Source organism: Acinonyx jubatus, chromosome D2, assembly GCF_027475565.1.
Source record: "Acinonyx jubatus isolate Ajub_Pintada_27869175 chromosome D2, VMU_Ajub_asm_v1.0, whole genome shotgun sequence".
Lineage (NCBI taxonomy): Eukaryota > Metazoa > Chordata > Mammalia > Carnivora > Felidae > Acinonyx > Acinonyx jubatus.
In genome coordinates, this window is record NC_069393.1 from 31,951,070 (window position 1) to 31,967,010 (window position 15,941).

Consider the following 15,941-nt stretch of genomic DNA (forward strand, 5'->3'; position numbering starts at 1 on the left):
CTTCAAGATGTAGGTAAGATCTTTACCCTCTCCTGCTGTGCTCTGGCTCTCCCGCTTCAGTGAACCCAGGCCAAGCAGCAGGTCTCTTCTTGGAGGGGAATGAATGCCCCATAAAGGTTGTGAATGGGACTTCTCTTCCAGGCTGGAGAAATGAGGGCTGCAGAAACGAGGGATTTGGGGGTTCCGGGACAAATTTAAGAAAAGCTTACAGTTTGCTGATGCCTCCACCTGGGTACCAGGTATATATATCCCAAGAAAGGAAAGAGTGGAAGGTAGATGAGGTGGGTGAGTGGCAAGCTCCTTTGAGAGAGAATCTAACCTGCTCCCAGAAAGGATGTTGGAAATGAACTTGTTACATTGCTCTAGAGGAAACACTGGGGTTGGTACTGTCCTTGTGGAGCCACAGGTGCAGACCCAGGCCTCTGCTCTTATTTGGCTGATAAACACTCCCTAGCAGCTTCCAGGCCTCACAAGAAGCACTGGGTTTTTAGTGTGTTTTATTGCATTAGACTCGAGCCACTCTGATGCCAGGGAGCATTACCTGGAGGTTCTGGAGGAGAACTGAAGGAGAGGCTTTTGGGACCTGGAAGAAAACTTAGAGCCCATTACGCTCAACCTGGTCATTTTACAGTTGAGGAACCCGATGGAAAATTACTTGCTTGTTCAAGGCCACACCGAGTTAGTGAGAGCTGAGTCCATATAAAACACTGGTTGCTGTGGCTCTTAAATTTAGATCCACCACACCGGATGATTTCTCATATACTCCTCTACCCATCTTAGTTCCTAATCGTGGGGTAGGAGAGATCAAGGACTATGTACCTGGCCCAAGATGAAATGACATCCAAACTGTGCAGGCACAATGCCATCATTAACCTCCAAATGCCCTCACTTTTTGTTTGTGCCTAAAGTTCAACAGGAAGAACCAGACTGTGGTAGAAAGAAAACAGGTCCGCTGCTAGCAGGGTCTAAACCCAGTGGAGAAATGAAATGAAAAGTACCCCAGAGGATCCTAAAATAAAAGAGACAAGAGCCTTTGCAGGGGGAGTTTATTGCAAACTCTTATAATTAAAGTGATATTTTACAAGTGTTTAAGACAGAGGGCAGACAGGCTCTGAGCCAGGCCTCGGCTTTAGAGGCACATTCCTGGAGGGGAAATGGCACTTGCAGGGAACATGAACTCAATCACTACTGCTCATTAGGCACAGAGCATGGTGGAGTCCTCTTAGGAAGCCTGGGAGGAAAAGACGGGAGTGGAGAGCCATGAAGCAGCTACTTTAAATTCCAAATCTTGCTGTATTCCCACTGTGCACATCACCTTCTAGGAGCAGGCCTCAGAGCCACCCTGGGGACTGACATGGATCCTTCCTCTGGCTCAGGCTTCCCACCAGCTCAGGATGCCCGGCTCTTCCTCCTGACCATTCACCACAGACTTCCTTTTGCCTTTCAGAGGTCTTCCCAACTTGTGGCTTAAGAATACCAGCAGGAGGAAAAGCCGGAATGTTCTTAATGTGAATCCACAGCAAGAATGACTCGAGAACAGGATGTTTCCCAGGGTTGGCAGGTACATGGATGCATTCTCTATCCATAGGGTGCCTGAATGCATGGTGCTGATGAAGGTGCCAAAAGTCTGAACTTTGAGGACTTGTTCAGGTTTTTGAGAACCTAGGTGGATAATCACTGGGCAGAATCAGAGCCGAGCAGAGATGCTGGGACAGGGGAAGGGTAGAGAGGGAAGACTGGTTGAATCCCGAGATCATTCCCAGGAGGAAGGGAGCACTACTTCCAGAAGCAGCAGCAGGAAGGATTGTGCCAAGGCTCTGCTCAAGGGGCCAGGGTGACTTGGGTGGAGGAGGAGGCCCCTCTTGCAGTTTTGGTTACTGTTTTGGCAAAGCAAAGTCCCAGGCAGTTTCTTGTGCACATTTCCACATGGCCTGCATCAGGCGGGTGAAGCCCATGTCTTTGGGCTTCTCTAGTCCTCTCATCAGCCGCTGCTTCATGATGGAAACAAATTCCTTATTGCTCAGCTCCCCATTGCCTAGAGGAAGAGGCAAACACAACAGAGATAAATGGAGGCCTTGGAACAAAGACACTGAGAAAATTCCATTGTTCACACCATGTGCAATCTCACAGCTAAATTCAATTCTTTTGGCTTAAGATGAATGGTTTGTTCCTTCCTTGATGTTTCCGGTTACAACTCAGTGACAGTTTAGTGTAGTGTGACAAAAGTTGAGTGAGAATATATTATAGGTCAGGTTCTATGGTAGGAGTTGAGAATAAAGACGTAAGTAAGACTTTGTTCCTTGAAATACTCCCAGGTTGTGGGAGAGACCAATACATTATTTCAACACTATGGTAAGTGCCATAACAGGGTAGACAGAAGATGCTATGGGGGCACAGAGGAAGATACGGAACCCAGGCTGGAGGTGGTGCAAGAACAGAGCAGTAAAGACTTCTGGAGGTGACTCCTAAGTTGAATCCCAAAGGATGAGCAGGAATTGGCCAAGTAAAGGGGAGTGCGGTGGGGGAGGCACTCTAGGTAGTGGTATTCACATAAGCAAAGGCTCAGGCAGGGAGCAACATGGCTGCTGAACTACAAGTAGTTAGGAATTGTTGGACACGGGGGTGGGGACTAGTAAGCAGAAGAGGCAGGCAGGACAGAGGTCCCCAAAGGTCTTGTATTTTCATGAAAGGGTTTGTGGTTCATCTTCTAGGTGGTGGAGACCCAGGAAAGGACTGGAAGTAGGTAAGTGAGATGGAGTTAGATTTCCACTGTGGCTAGATCTCCCTGGCTGACTATGTGGGGATGGGACTGGAGAGAGGCACAACTGGAGTACCGGAGTCAGTCAGGAAGACTGTTGTCTAGGTGAGAGATGATGATGGAGGGTTTTCATGGCAAAAACCAAAGTCAAAATCTGGCTTTGGGGTAAGCCCATTTTCTCATGGCCTCCCATTCTACCTTCTTCAGTGGCAGACTCTCAGTTCTGGAAAGGAACTTGGAGAACATCTGGTTTAACCAAAGGTCAATCTCTTCAGCCACACAGAACAGTAACCACTTCAATAGTAGAGGACAGTTACCCTTTGGCTACATGCGCAGGGGTAAATGTCTCCTGATGAAAAGAATGGCACCATTACTGGAAGTGATAAGACAACAGGAAACCAGCAAATGGACTTTTACTCATGATCAGTCTGGGAAGAGAGTGGAAAGTAAGAATACATGGTTTACTTCTATAGAGAGAACCTGAAAACCTAAACTGGCTCATGTTTTCTGGCTGACGAGAGTATGGACAGCCTCAGTGATACCTCACAGCAGGATCAAACAAATAAGCAAACCCAGGGAGACCTAATCTATGGTATTCCAAGTCAGGAAAGTGATTGCCCTTGGGAGAGGAAGTGACTGGAAGGCAGCACCAGGGGGCCCTGTGGTCCCGCTAATATGCTGTTTCTGGGTAATACTGGTTACACAAGTGTGTTCAGTTTTTTTTTTTAATGTAGCAAGTTGTATACTTATGATATTTGTACTTTTCAGTATGTATTTTATACTTCAATAAAAAGAGTTAAAAAGTAGCCTGGCTGGCTGAAAAGTAATCAATAATATGGTTTATTAAGAATGTAATTAAAAAAAATTATTGAAAAAAGAAAAAGAATGTAATTAAGGGGCACCTGGGTGGCTCAGTCAGTTAAGTATCTGACTCTTGGTTTCATCTCAGGCCATGATCTCGCAGTTTGTGAGTTCATGCCCTGAGTCGGGCTCTGTGCTGACAGATCGGAGCCTGCTTGGGATTCTCTCTCTGCCCCTTCCCTGCTTGTTGTGTTCTCTCTTCTCTCGCTCTCTCTCATTCATAAACAAACAAACAAACAAACTTAAATAAAGAATGTAATTAAAAGAACAAAAAGGTCTAAATAAGATTATTAATATTTTTATAATAAAAAGCTTATGACAAAAAAAAAATGTAATGCCATTTAGACTACCGTGGGATTCACTTCCTGCTTCCCCTAAGGCCACAGCTGATCAATTTGAACGGCTCCTGTTACTTTGGAAGCAGGTATATGACTGAATGTCATCTGTGCACATGTGTGATCTGTGAGTGCAACTCTGAATTCTGTGGTGAACAAATCTGAGAATTCAATGTCCTTTAGCATTTTGACCTAAGCTCTAGCACTGGTAGAGAGAACAGTGCCTTTTAAATTTAATAGATACTTCCTTTTTCTGCAGATTAATAAGCCCCAGAGATGTAAATGATTTTCTAAGGGTGATTCAAGTAGATGCTGACAGTAGATTAAGAAAATAAGCCCCAGAGATGTTAAACGATTTTCTAAAGGTGATGCAAGTACAGCGACAGAACCTCCTTCTGAAAGGCCGGAAAATAAAATTTCATTTTCCAGGCCTTCCTAGGAGAACAGGGAAACTGAGAGGCTGGTTGCCTTTTTTCCCATACTTACTTCACAGATCAGCTCTCTGGCTTCAAAAATTATAAAATGACATGTTTTTGGGAAAAAATTCAAACCACCTAAAAGTGATAAGGGTAAAAACAGAATCTGAGGAAAGTTAACCTCTTTAGAGCAGTGCTGTCCATTAGAACGGTCTTTGATGAGAAATGTTTAAATAGTCACACTTAACTAGTGGTATCATATTGGACATGGCAGCACTAGAGAATAACCCATGCCTACCTGAAGGTGAGGCCATCTTCTTGTCCTAACCCTGGAGTTTTCTTTGACTCAGACCTAGGTTGTGGGTGCAGATGGGAGGTTTAAATAACTCAAGTTCAACTTAATAACTTCAGTAACTTAAGTTAATGAACACCTGTTATGTGCAAAGTACTTGCTCGAGGTCCTAGGGAGGGGTTCAAAGGTGAACAGGGGACTTGTAACTACCCTTAAAAAGTTCACAATTTATAGCAGCATTATCTACAATAGCCAAGATATGGAAGCAGCCCGAGTGTCCATCGCCTGATGAATGGATAAAGAAGATATAGTGTGTGTGTGTACACACACACACACACACAATGGAATATTATTCAGCCTAAAAAAGAATGGAATCTTGCCATTTGCAACAACATGGATGGAGCTAGTGAGTATAATGCTAAATGAAATTAGTCAGAGAAAGACAAATGCCATGTGATTTTACTCATATGTAGAATTTAAGAAACAAAACAAACAGGCAAAGGGAAAAAAATATACATATACAGAGAGAGACAAGCAAGAAACAGACTCTTAATTATAGAGAACAAACTTGTGGTTACCAAAGAGGAGGGGGTGGAGGGACGGGTGGAATAGGTGATGGGGATTAAGGAGGGCACTTGTGATGAGCACTGGGTGGTGTATGGAGGTGTTGAATCACTACATTGTACACCTGGAACTCATAATGCACTGTATGTTAACTCACTGGAATTAAGATAAAAACTTAAAAAAAAGCTCACAATTTAATAGGGAAGTTAGGTCACATATGCAGAAATAGAGTGTAACATGCAGTAATGACAACAAATTGAAACAAGGAATGAAAAAGCCGGAGTGATTCATTATGCTGGGACCAGAACAAAAGTTCACATAGGCGGGGACTTCTGACCTGGTTCCTGGATTCCATTAGCCTCGCTTCCTAGAGGGAGATGAATAATGAACCCTGGCTGTGAAACAAACAGTGGACGTCCTATAGGACAGAGGGAGGCAGCACAGGTTTGATTCAAATCCTAGTTATGCTATCTACTACCACCTATGTGATCCTGGGAAAATTACCTCACCTCTCTGAGTCTCAGCTTCCTTATCTGGAAAATGTGGTGAATAAGAGTTCCTATGTCAGAGGATTGCACGAGCAGCTTAGCACAATGCCTGGCTCTTAGTAAGCACTGAAAGAAAGTGTAAGCTTCTATTGTGAATATTAGTAGTAGTATTGTGTCAGGCGGAACAGCTGAGAAATGATTCTAGAGCAGAACCAGGATCTTTGAACCGGGCTAAACTACGGAGTGGTCACAGACAGCAGACGGCTGCGAGCTGGATGGCCAGCATGGAATGTGAATGACTGAAATGTGCCTTGGAGAGATCAATACCACCTTCTTTTCTTTCTTTTCTTTTTTTAATGTTTATTTATTGAGAGACAGAGTGTGTGCACAAGTGTGCACATGAGTTGGGGAGGGGCACAGAGAAGGGGAGAGAGGATCTGAAGTGGACTCCACGCTGACAGTAGACAGCCCAATGCGGGGCTCCAACCAACCACGAGGTCATGACCTGAGCCAAAGTTGGATGCTCAACTGACTGAGCCACCCAGACACCTGGCACCACCTTCTTTCTAGACACATTCAGATAACTGCGAATCGTGTGCTCCTAATCTACTAAGCAGCAAAGTTGGGTCTAATATTTTTGTTTCCATTTTTAAGATCTTTGTGGTCATAAATTAACTTCAGCCCACAGGCAAACTGGAATTATAAGAAGAAATGGAAAACACAAACCAGGACCTGGGGTTACGTTTCTCAATGTCATGAGGCTGAGGGCCGAGCTGTTGCTGTGAGAAAGGGGTAAGTTGAAGAGGTCGGTATTAGTACCCTGGGGCTGTCTGCTAGGTTCCATTATAAACAGTGTCTACAGCAAGGGCAGGCAGGCTCAGTTTTCCTGCCTGGCTTCAGAGGGCGCCACTCACCATCGCAGTCAAAGAGTGCAAACACCACATCACACACGTGGTCTGAGAGTTCCACTTTAGCCACTGTCCTGGCCACCTGCTGCATGGTCACTGAAAGAAGAAAGAAAGGTGCTGAATTAGCACAACAGAAGGACTTTTGTTTTGCTTTCTCTGGGGAGACAGAAGTACTCAGTCTGGGAGGATAGAAGTACTCGGTCATAATAAAAAGTTCTCAACTATATTTAAGTCATATTTAAGAAAATGATAATTCAGTTTTTAGCCCCAAACCCCCTTTCCTTTTCAGCTCAGGGTCCTTTCTTTTCTACTGCTGCTACATTTTAGGAGGTATATATAGTTAAGTAAGAATGCCTGATATTAAGTTCATAGAGACAGGAAGTGGATTAGGGGTTACCAGGGCTGGGGGCAGGGGGACCAGGAAGTTAGTGGTCAGTGGGTACAGGTTTTCTGTTTGGGGTGATGGAAAAGTTTTGGAAATAGTGGTGATGATTGTACAACAGTATGAATGTAATTAATGCCAGTGACTTGTACACTTAAAAATGGCTTACTTGGCATCTTTTATGTTAATATATATTTTGCCACAGTGAAAATTTATTTTTATTTTTTAATTTTTTAAAATGTTTATTTATTTTTCAGAGAGAGAAACAGAGTGTGAGCCTGGGAGGGGCAGAGAGAGAGAGAGAAACACAGAATCAGAAGAAGACTCCAGGCTCTGAGCTGTCAGCATGGGGCCCGACACGGGGCTTGAACCCATGAACTGCGAGATCATGACCTGAGCAAAGTTGGATGCTTCACCGACTGAGCCACTCAGGTGCCCCCACCACAGTAAAAATTTAAAAGGTGAAAATCTACATGATATTTAAGGATGGGATTCTAATGGTCTAGAGCATGCACTGGTGGCTTTCCTAATAAATTATTACCGTAAGAGTGCCTTGAAAAAAACCAAAGAATGCCTGAAATTACAATCGTCTCCTTCTTGGCATTTCCTGCCGGCAGGAAAGAATCTGATGATAAAAAGTCAGGGGAAAAGCAGGCAGCAAAAGAATGGGAGGTGGGGAATAAGGAGGCTTGTGTCCGTACACTAAGGCTTCATCCTTCGGTTACTGATTGACAGCTAAGTACCTGCACGGATGAGCTCCTGGCCCCTCCTCCCTCCAGGCCTTCCACTGGCCACTTTGCCTTTGCCAACTGTGCCCTCAGGATAACAGTGGCCCCCATCTCCCTAGTTCAGCCTTTTTTGTTTTTCTTCTTCCAGACCTCAGCAGAAAATCTCTTCTCTCTTGCCATTTTCTCTTTTTCTGACACATTTACTGTTAAACACTGGCTATCGTGTGGGGTTCTCATGAAAAACAAGCCAGGAAGGGCTAGGCCATTTCCACTGCCTTTTTCTCCCATCTGTCCTCAAACCTAATCGAGTGGCATGGATATACACTGCTATTGCTTATAGACATACCCTTTTTTCCCTTTTTTCAGACACACTCTTAAGTGAGGTAAACCCTGGAGGAAAGAAAAGGATTTTTACTTATCAATCACTTAGCAATGAAGTGTTCCCTCTACACGTCAGATTAGATTGATCCAGAAGCAGTGTGAACTTGAACTAGAGTCAGTGTGCCTTCTCTGCTGATTTCATTCCTGTAACTTCAGTTTTTTCCTGTCATTTTCTTCTGCATTTGACCTTTCACTTCTCCTCTGTCACCTCCATGTCAGGAGGTATATGCCAAGGTCAGCAGACACGAATACCAGAGCAATGCGGAGGTGCAAGGGGATGCGGTAGGAAAATTGTGCTTGGAGTCACAAGACCTGAGCTCTGGTCCCGGCTCTTCCTCCACCACCTTGCTGTGTGACCCTGATGAAGTCACTTGATCTCTTTATTTTGTTTTTTAAGTTTATTTATTTTGAGAGCGAGTGTGGGGGAGGGACAGAGAGGGAGGGTCAGAGACAGAGGGAGGGAGAGAGAATCCCAAGCAGGCTCCACACTGTCAGCACAGAGCCCGACGCGGGGCTTGAACTCACAAACCGTGAGATCATGACCTGAGCCAAAATCTAGAGTTGGATGCTTAACCTACTGAGCCACCCAGGCACCCCTGCCTGATCTCTTTAGGTTGAATTTTTTTATATTCTTATGAAGGGATGCCACAAGATAACGGCTGAGGTGAGTTAGTAGCGCAAAGAACAGTTTATTGGTGTTTTCTAGAATCTGAGGGTGAGGATGGGGGTGGAGGGATACAGATAGCTGAGGATCTGTGAGACGGAGGCTAGAACAAAGCTGTAGGTGACGCCTTGGTGTTCAAAGCCTCTGGCTTGAGGGGGACGGCTGCCCAGGAGGGCGGGAAGAGCCAGCTTTCTCATCCTGCACCGGGATGTGAGTTAGGGTGAAGGAGGAACAAATGTCCCTTGGAACTGAAAGACTGAAGCAGAAGCTATTTCAGTGGAGGTTCGTGAGATGTGGTTTAACTGCTCAAGGAGGAGGTGGAAACTCTGCACGACTGAAGAACTTCTAGGCTTTAAAAAAAACTCCGCCTTGTGGGTCTAGACACTTGATTTTCCCTGCTGACCCAGGAAGAATTGATTCCCGCTAACTAAACTGCCCAGGGAAGGAACAGAAATCAGCAGGCCAATTTACCACGAGAATAGTAACTGTTAAGAGAACTAAAATGATAACAGCTGGTTATTATGCTTGTCAGTTGGAAAATCTATGAAGGAAACTCAATTCGCCTCAGAAGATTGCCCAGTGGAAACAGAATCAGATCAGAAGAAACTGGATGCTCTCAAACTGTGCCTGAGACTTACCCTTTGCAGTATGTTCTGAGAAATGTATTCTAAGAAATGGATCAAAACCTGTTTAGTATTAGATAAACAGGAGCACTTGTTTATTAAACATTCCTTTTCCTGCATTTCACATCAATCCCACACTTCCATCATCACTGATGACTAGCCTCTTTTTCTCTTTCCCAGTTCCTTCCATTCTCTCAGGGCAGAGTGCCTAATGTTGATTCCTCTTGATATTCACGTGCCCATCCTTCTCCCCATGAAGACAGGCCTTTTCCTCTAAATAAGCCATTAACTAAAATAATAATATCCAAGGATGTCAGTGAGAACTCTTGACAATTTTTAGTGAAAAACTCATTAAAGCGGTACTAAGTGGTTGTAGAATAGGGGCCTTGGGAGGCCATCAGCAGGAATGCCTCATTCCAAATGCCACCTCTTGACAGAACAGTTAGAGATTACATTCCATCTCACTTGTAGAGGGCTCTGACACCATTTGTACTATAGGGGGAAAAACCAGGGCTGCTGAGTCATTGTAACTCAAATCACTGGGATGCTAGCAGCCAGCAAACAACCTAGCTGGGGTGCTCTTTCCCCATCCAAGACCCTCAGGTCCCAGGGGTGTGAATCAGAGCAGTGGAGGAAACAAATATTTGACTAGCTGGTGAACGGTCAAACTGAGAGCTCTTGGGACAAGCAGGGTGACAGCAGATTACAAGCCATGTGCTTGACAGCTGGTCCTGAGAGCTGGCTTATTCATATTTGCTTCCACATCCCCAAACCAGGAAGTCATAATTAAATCACAGCAAGCAGAACATCTCTCCACCCCCAGCGCCCCGCCCAGGTCTGACCGCCCCATGTAGACCAGGTATTGGTATTGGAATCTGGGTCTCTCTCATGTGATGATGCTAATTGATTGATGGCTGGGATTCTAGTTTCTAACCTGAAAGATGTCTACATGGAACATGAACTCACCCTGGAGAAGGTCTATGTTTCCAAATGTGGAACAAGTGTGGCCCGGCTGCCTGAACAGCAGATGGACTTGAGATTGGGTGATTTCTACTAGGTTGGGATAGGGCAGAAGTGGGCTCAACTGGCTCTCAAAAACGGGGTATCCTTCAGCCTTTTGGAAAGTCCAGGTAGAATCCGAGTTGTGGCTGGTCCCCAGTTTACTCTCTGGCATGGTCCATAACTGGACAATTCAACAGTAGAAAGAACATACGCTGAGTCTGTGTGACTATAACATCAGAAGCTACGTTACATAAAATTATTTACCACAACAGTCAAACAGAAGAAGGGAGAGTTCTGGAGGGATAAGGGCCCAGATACCCACTTGGAATCAGATAATCGTAGAACTAGAGGAAGCCTCAGAGAAAAGTGTGAAATCTAGAGAAGTTAAAAACCCGCCCAGGGTCACACAGCTAGCTGGCAGCAGAACTAGGTCTAGAATCAACGTCTCTTGACTTACAGCCCGATGATATTTTCCCTATACACACTGGGTCTACTTGAACCCTTATGTGGACAATACTAGTTCCCCCATGAACGTGTCACCCTAACGAACAGAGACAACTCAGATGAAAGAAATGCTGAACTGGAGAGTGCTCAGTCCTAGCGGGTGGGGGTGAATAACTGAATAGCTGGGGGGTGTGAGGAGTCAGCATTATAGTTTGATCACAGCTCTGATTGCCCTACATGTTGGAAGACATGAGCATTCCCTTGGAACTTACACTGACGATTTCAGGGACAACTTAAAAGGTTTATTAAACTGCAACCCAACGAAAAACATGTACAACAGAGGCGGCCCTGGGAGTTCTTCCCCACGGTCGCCTCTAATGCACAGATACAGCTATGAAGCGCGTGACCCAGTTAGGAGCTGCCTGTCTCTTCCTAATTGCAAAGGTGTTTGGAAAGGTGATACGCCAAGTTGGGCTGACAGTCTCTAGCTGTGTGGCCATGTGATTATTCCTGCCTTCCTGGACTGCAGCAGAGAAAATGAAAAACTGGCTTGCGACTGCCAAGGTTAAGTGAGGGGAGGAGACATTTCTGCTTCAGCCCTGGAAAGGATGATGATACAGATGCCTTAGTTTCTTAAGTCAGTCCCTAGATGGCTTTGGGGTTAGGGGTGGCGATAGGGGGAAGGGTTTTCCCTTAAAGACACTTGTCCTTTATTTTGTATCTTCTTCCAAGATAACTTTGGCTAATACAACATACACATTTCAACCTGATTCTGGAGGGCAGGGGAGGCGGGAAGGACAGCATTCAAGGGAACTAGCAATTTAAGGAGCCAAGAGCAATGCGGCACACTAATAATGAACATGGTAACAGTTCCCTGTCCTGCATGGTGCTCTGAAGCTGCAGGCAGGCTGACCCCCTCTGTGTGCTCAGGTCGCCCACTCGCCAGAGGTGCTGCTGGTGGTCTTGGCTCCTGAATACGAGCACATAACACAGAGAAAACCCGCAGTCAGGTTTTCTGAACCTCAGAGCATCAGCCCAGACGACTGCTTCCATGGGCTTACATGCTTAATCTAGTACCAACTGCTTTACAGTAAGGTTTATTGCCATTACCCATTATTGTATCTGGCTTCGTCAAAAATCCTCATCATATTTTGTCCACAAAAGGCAAGCATTTCTACCAGCACCGTTAGGTAGGGATTTCAGCTGACACACCCAGTTTAGTAGTGGAGACCATATATATCATTAAGATTGAGAAGTGAATAGGAAAAATATCAGACATATTGATAGACACACGGATTACAGTCGAATAGTGTATATTTGGGAGGAGGTACATTTTTAATTCTAAAGGATTAAAGAGACGACTCTCCAGACTTGTGCACGTGTGGTAGTGGGTGATGTGGGGTGGGAGGTGGGGAAGTCAGTCTGAATAAAGTACTGAAAGCATGAAGGGATGCTAACACCTGACTAGGGAGCTAGAACAGAAAGCATAGAGGGTGGTGAGAACATCACGACAGATTTTACAGAGGGCCAGTCAAGGCTGTTTGCAAGGAAACCTGTATAACCAAAGCCAGTTCTTATTTGGAGACCAATTTCCCATATTCACTTGCTTTTGCCTCTTTGACTCTTTAAAGTTTCATTCTTTCTATTTGAAAAAGTCACTTTTCATTAGGTAATACATTTACCTAGCTGTCCAGAGGCAACCAATATCTTTAGTTTTCCCAGAAATATGGATATAAAATCAAATATTCATTTTTAATTTCTTCCTCCCAAAACGGTGGTATACTAAATATATGGTTTTGCTTTTCTCGTTTAACAACGTATCTTCGAAAGAATTCCATACCAGTACAGACACAGTTTCTTTTTTAACAGCTGCACAGTACTCTACCGATGGGATACATCGTTCATTTAACCAGTGCCTAATTTATCCTAACCTCCATCTTGAGGTGGAGGCACCTTTTATTCCCCTTCCGCTTACAAAGTTACTTCCTTGGTGGACTACAGTCGTCAGCTTCAATAGAGTCTGGATCTCTGATAGCTAAAGACAGAGCAACTGATATATTTAAAATTCGGCTTGCTGAGGGGTGCCTGAGTGGCTCAGTCGGGTAAGCGTTCAACTGCGGCTCAGGTCATGATCTCACGGTTCATGAGTTCGAGCCCCGTGTTGGGCTCTGTGCTGACAGCTCAGAGCCTGGAGCCTGCTTCCGATTCGGTGTCTCCCTCTTTCTCTGCCCCGCCCCCACTCACCCTCTGTCTCTCTCTCAAAGATGAATAAACATTAAAAAAATTTTTTTTTAATTTGGCTTGCTGAAATTATATAAAAGGCGAAATACTGTCCACCTTTACAAGTGCTTTATGAAAGCTTCAGAGGCTTCTAAGGGCAGCAACCCTTAAAGTCCCCCCAAAAGCAGGGCTTGCAATAAATACTAGTCTCTATACTTCCTTAGTTGGTGGAATTTCTTTCTGATTCTTTTCCCAGTGGGATGGAATGTTGGCCCATTTTGTCCTTACTCATCTATTTGTGGATTTGGGGCAGTTTATCCTATCCCCACACTCCTCTTTCTCCCACTGGTAATCATGAATCCCCAGAGCAGTGCTCTTCCTCCTTGGGGCACTTATATAATTTTACTAAATCATAATATATTCAAAGTAATGTAGTTAAGTCAGAATCAATCTTTAGAATTGCTAAGTGACTTTAAATTTGGGAAGATAAATGAAGTCTCTGCAGAGAAACTGCCTCATAAAGCAAATATTTCTTTCAGAACTTGAGCTTCCTTGCCTTCATCATGAATAATTTTAAACACTGATGACTTTGTCTTAAATGAATGGAATCCTGGCCAACATTCCTCTTCACATATAAATGTTTTTCACAAAATGCAATGATGAGCTGAAGCGCAGGGCTTGCCTCCCACAAACTTTAAGAGAATTTATAAAATAGGAGCTTTTTTCCACATAACCTGTTCCCCACACATCTTTGTGATATTCCTACTCCCGCTTTTATGCTACGCCTGTCTGGGGGATGTTCTCTCATATGGTTTGCTGTGAACTTTTCCCTATTTCCACTTTCACATATAAGCACTGAGTCTCCTACAAAATTCTCTAGGTTTCTCCAGCAGTGGGTGCCATGTACCAAAGAGAACAACGGTATGAAAGTCAGTGAACCCGAATCTCTGCTCTCAGTTTTGTGTCACACTAGCTGTGAGCTGAGCAAGCCATTTCCTTCATGTGTAAATGAAGAGATAACAATAAAGGAAGGATTTATTTATATACTTTTTAAAAGTTTTTTATTTATTTTGAGAGAGAGCATGCGCATGAGGGGAGAGAGAGAGAGAGGGGGGGGGGGGAGAGAATTCCAAGCAGGCTCTGCACGAGGGTCTTGAACTCACGAACTGAACCATGAGATTGTAACCTGGACTGAAACCAAGAGCCAGACACTTAACCGACTGGGCCACCCAGGTGCCCCCAAAGGAAGGGTTTAAATGATTTCCAAGCTCCCTTCTCACACTAAAATTTTATGGCTGCCATGTTATTTTTTAGATAACATGGCTTAAATCAGTTAAAATGTCCAGATCTTCAGAAGTCTTCAAAGAATGAACGTAAAGGTGTGAATTTCTGGAATTACGGCTGGTGTGGTGGGCAGAATTCTGAGACAGTCCTCAACATGCCCACCGTCTGGTATATATATATCCTCTCTAATCTCCTCTCCTTGAATGAGAGCAGGATCTGTGAATATAATGGGATACCACTTGTGGGATTAACTTACTTTATATGGAAAAGGTAATGGGATGGTCACTCCCAAGATTACAATTATATAATAAAAGAATGCAATTCAGCATACTGGGGAAAGAGAGTCTCTTGCTGGCTGTGAAGAAGTGAGCTACCATGTTGTGAGGGGAGGGGGTCACAGGGCAAGGAACTGCAGTGGCCCCCTGAGAGTGATCCCCAGCTGGCAGCCAGCAAGGAAAAGTCCTACAACCGAAAGAAACTGAATTCTGCCAAGAACCTAAAAAAGTGTAGAAGAGGGCCCTGACCGGCAGATGAGAACACAGCCCTTCTGACACCTGTTACACTTGAAACCTTGTTAGGACCCGAGCGGAGAAGCCAGCTGTGCTGTGCCCAGACTCTGACTCATAGAAACTGAGGTAATGAATAGGTGTTGTTTTAAGCTGCTAAATTTGTATTATCGTGTTATGCAGCACGAAAGCGAAGTGGAGAAGGTATTTATGGTTGGGAATGTCCTTCTGAGGTTCCTGGAATCATACTTCATATACAGCTGTGCTCATTTTAGGGACCTTTTACAGAACTATCACTCTTCTGCAACTACTCTACCAAGTTCCACAAATTAGATCTTTAGGTACACTGGCCAAAGTCTAATTAAGTTTTAAATTTCTTAACAAGAAAATAAATTAAAACTGCCACCCTGCTTTTGGGAATTGAACAGCACTGCTCTGATTTCCAATGTGACTGATAATTATGTTAGTTCATTTTCACACAAATTTGGATATAACTTTAGGCTATAACATGTCCATTAAAACATTACTACATTCAGTAAAAAACTGATTTAATTAGAGTGCAAGAATTTCAAATCTGGAAGAACTTTTGGAGAGTATCACTCTAACCTGAGGGTCAGAGAAGTGACTTGACCGTGGAATCAAGAAAATGAATGACATGGAAGGGTGATACAGTTCTCTACCAGTCTCCCCATCACACTAGGCTTTTAATAGAGCATTTCCGCATCCTGTCCAGGATATGACCATTAGAATTAATTCATCTATTTATTCAACATTAAATGAACATCTACTATATATAAAGAATTGTTCTAGGATCAGAGCAGGACACAAAGATGTGGAAAACAAGGTTCATTGTCCTCAAAATTTTATGGTCTAGTGAAAACTCCCCCTTGAATGCTGAGGACAGTAGAGATGTTAACAGGGGTTAGATATTCCTAGGAAGAGAGAATTTAAGTAAGATTAATGCCTGCTGAAAGCAATGGTCTCAAGAATTTTGGGATGAATGATGAATCTTAGGAGAAGCTAATGACTTATAACTTCTAAACTGATGTGAATCTCAACGTTTGTTATTTATTTATTTATTTATT

General features: G+C 43.9%; 1 protein-coding gene and 1 long non-coding RNA gene across 8 annotated transcripts in view; one reads left to right on the forward strand and one right to left on the reverse strand.

The window, feature by feature from the left end:
- Positions 1-1,029: 1,029 nt before the first annotated feature.
- Positions 1,030-15,941, reverse strand: part of MICU1 (mitochondrial calcium uptake 1) — a 238,347-nt gene continuing 223,435 nt past the window's right edge. For all 7 annotated transcript variants that reach the window (XM_027062244.2, XM_027062242.2, XM_053207388.1 and 4 more), the window contains 2 exons: positions 6,629-6,718; positions 1,030-2,035 (listed from right to left, as the gene is read on the reverse strand). In XM_027062244.2, coding sequence (XP_026918045.1) covers positions 1,875-2,035; positions 6,629-6,718 — 251 coding nt within the window. In that variant the 3' untranslated portion in view covers positions 1,030-1,874. The remainder of the gene's footprint in view (positions 2,036-6,628; positions 6,719-15,941) is intronic.
- LOC128312664 (uncharacterized) lies at positions 2,710-8,449 on the forward strand. The gene is made up of 3 exons (XR_008292241.1): positions 2,710-2,743; positions 6,396-6,506; positions 7,262-8,449. It is a non-coding gene; the product is annotated as an uncharacterized LOC128312664 (long non-coding RNA).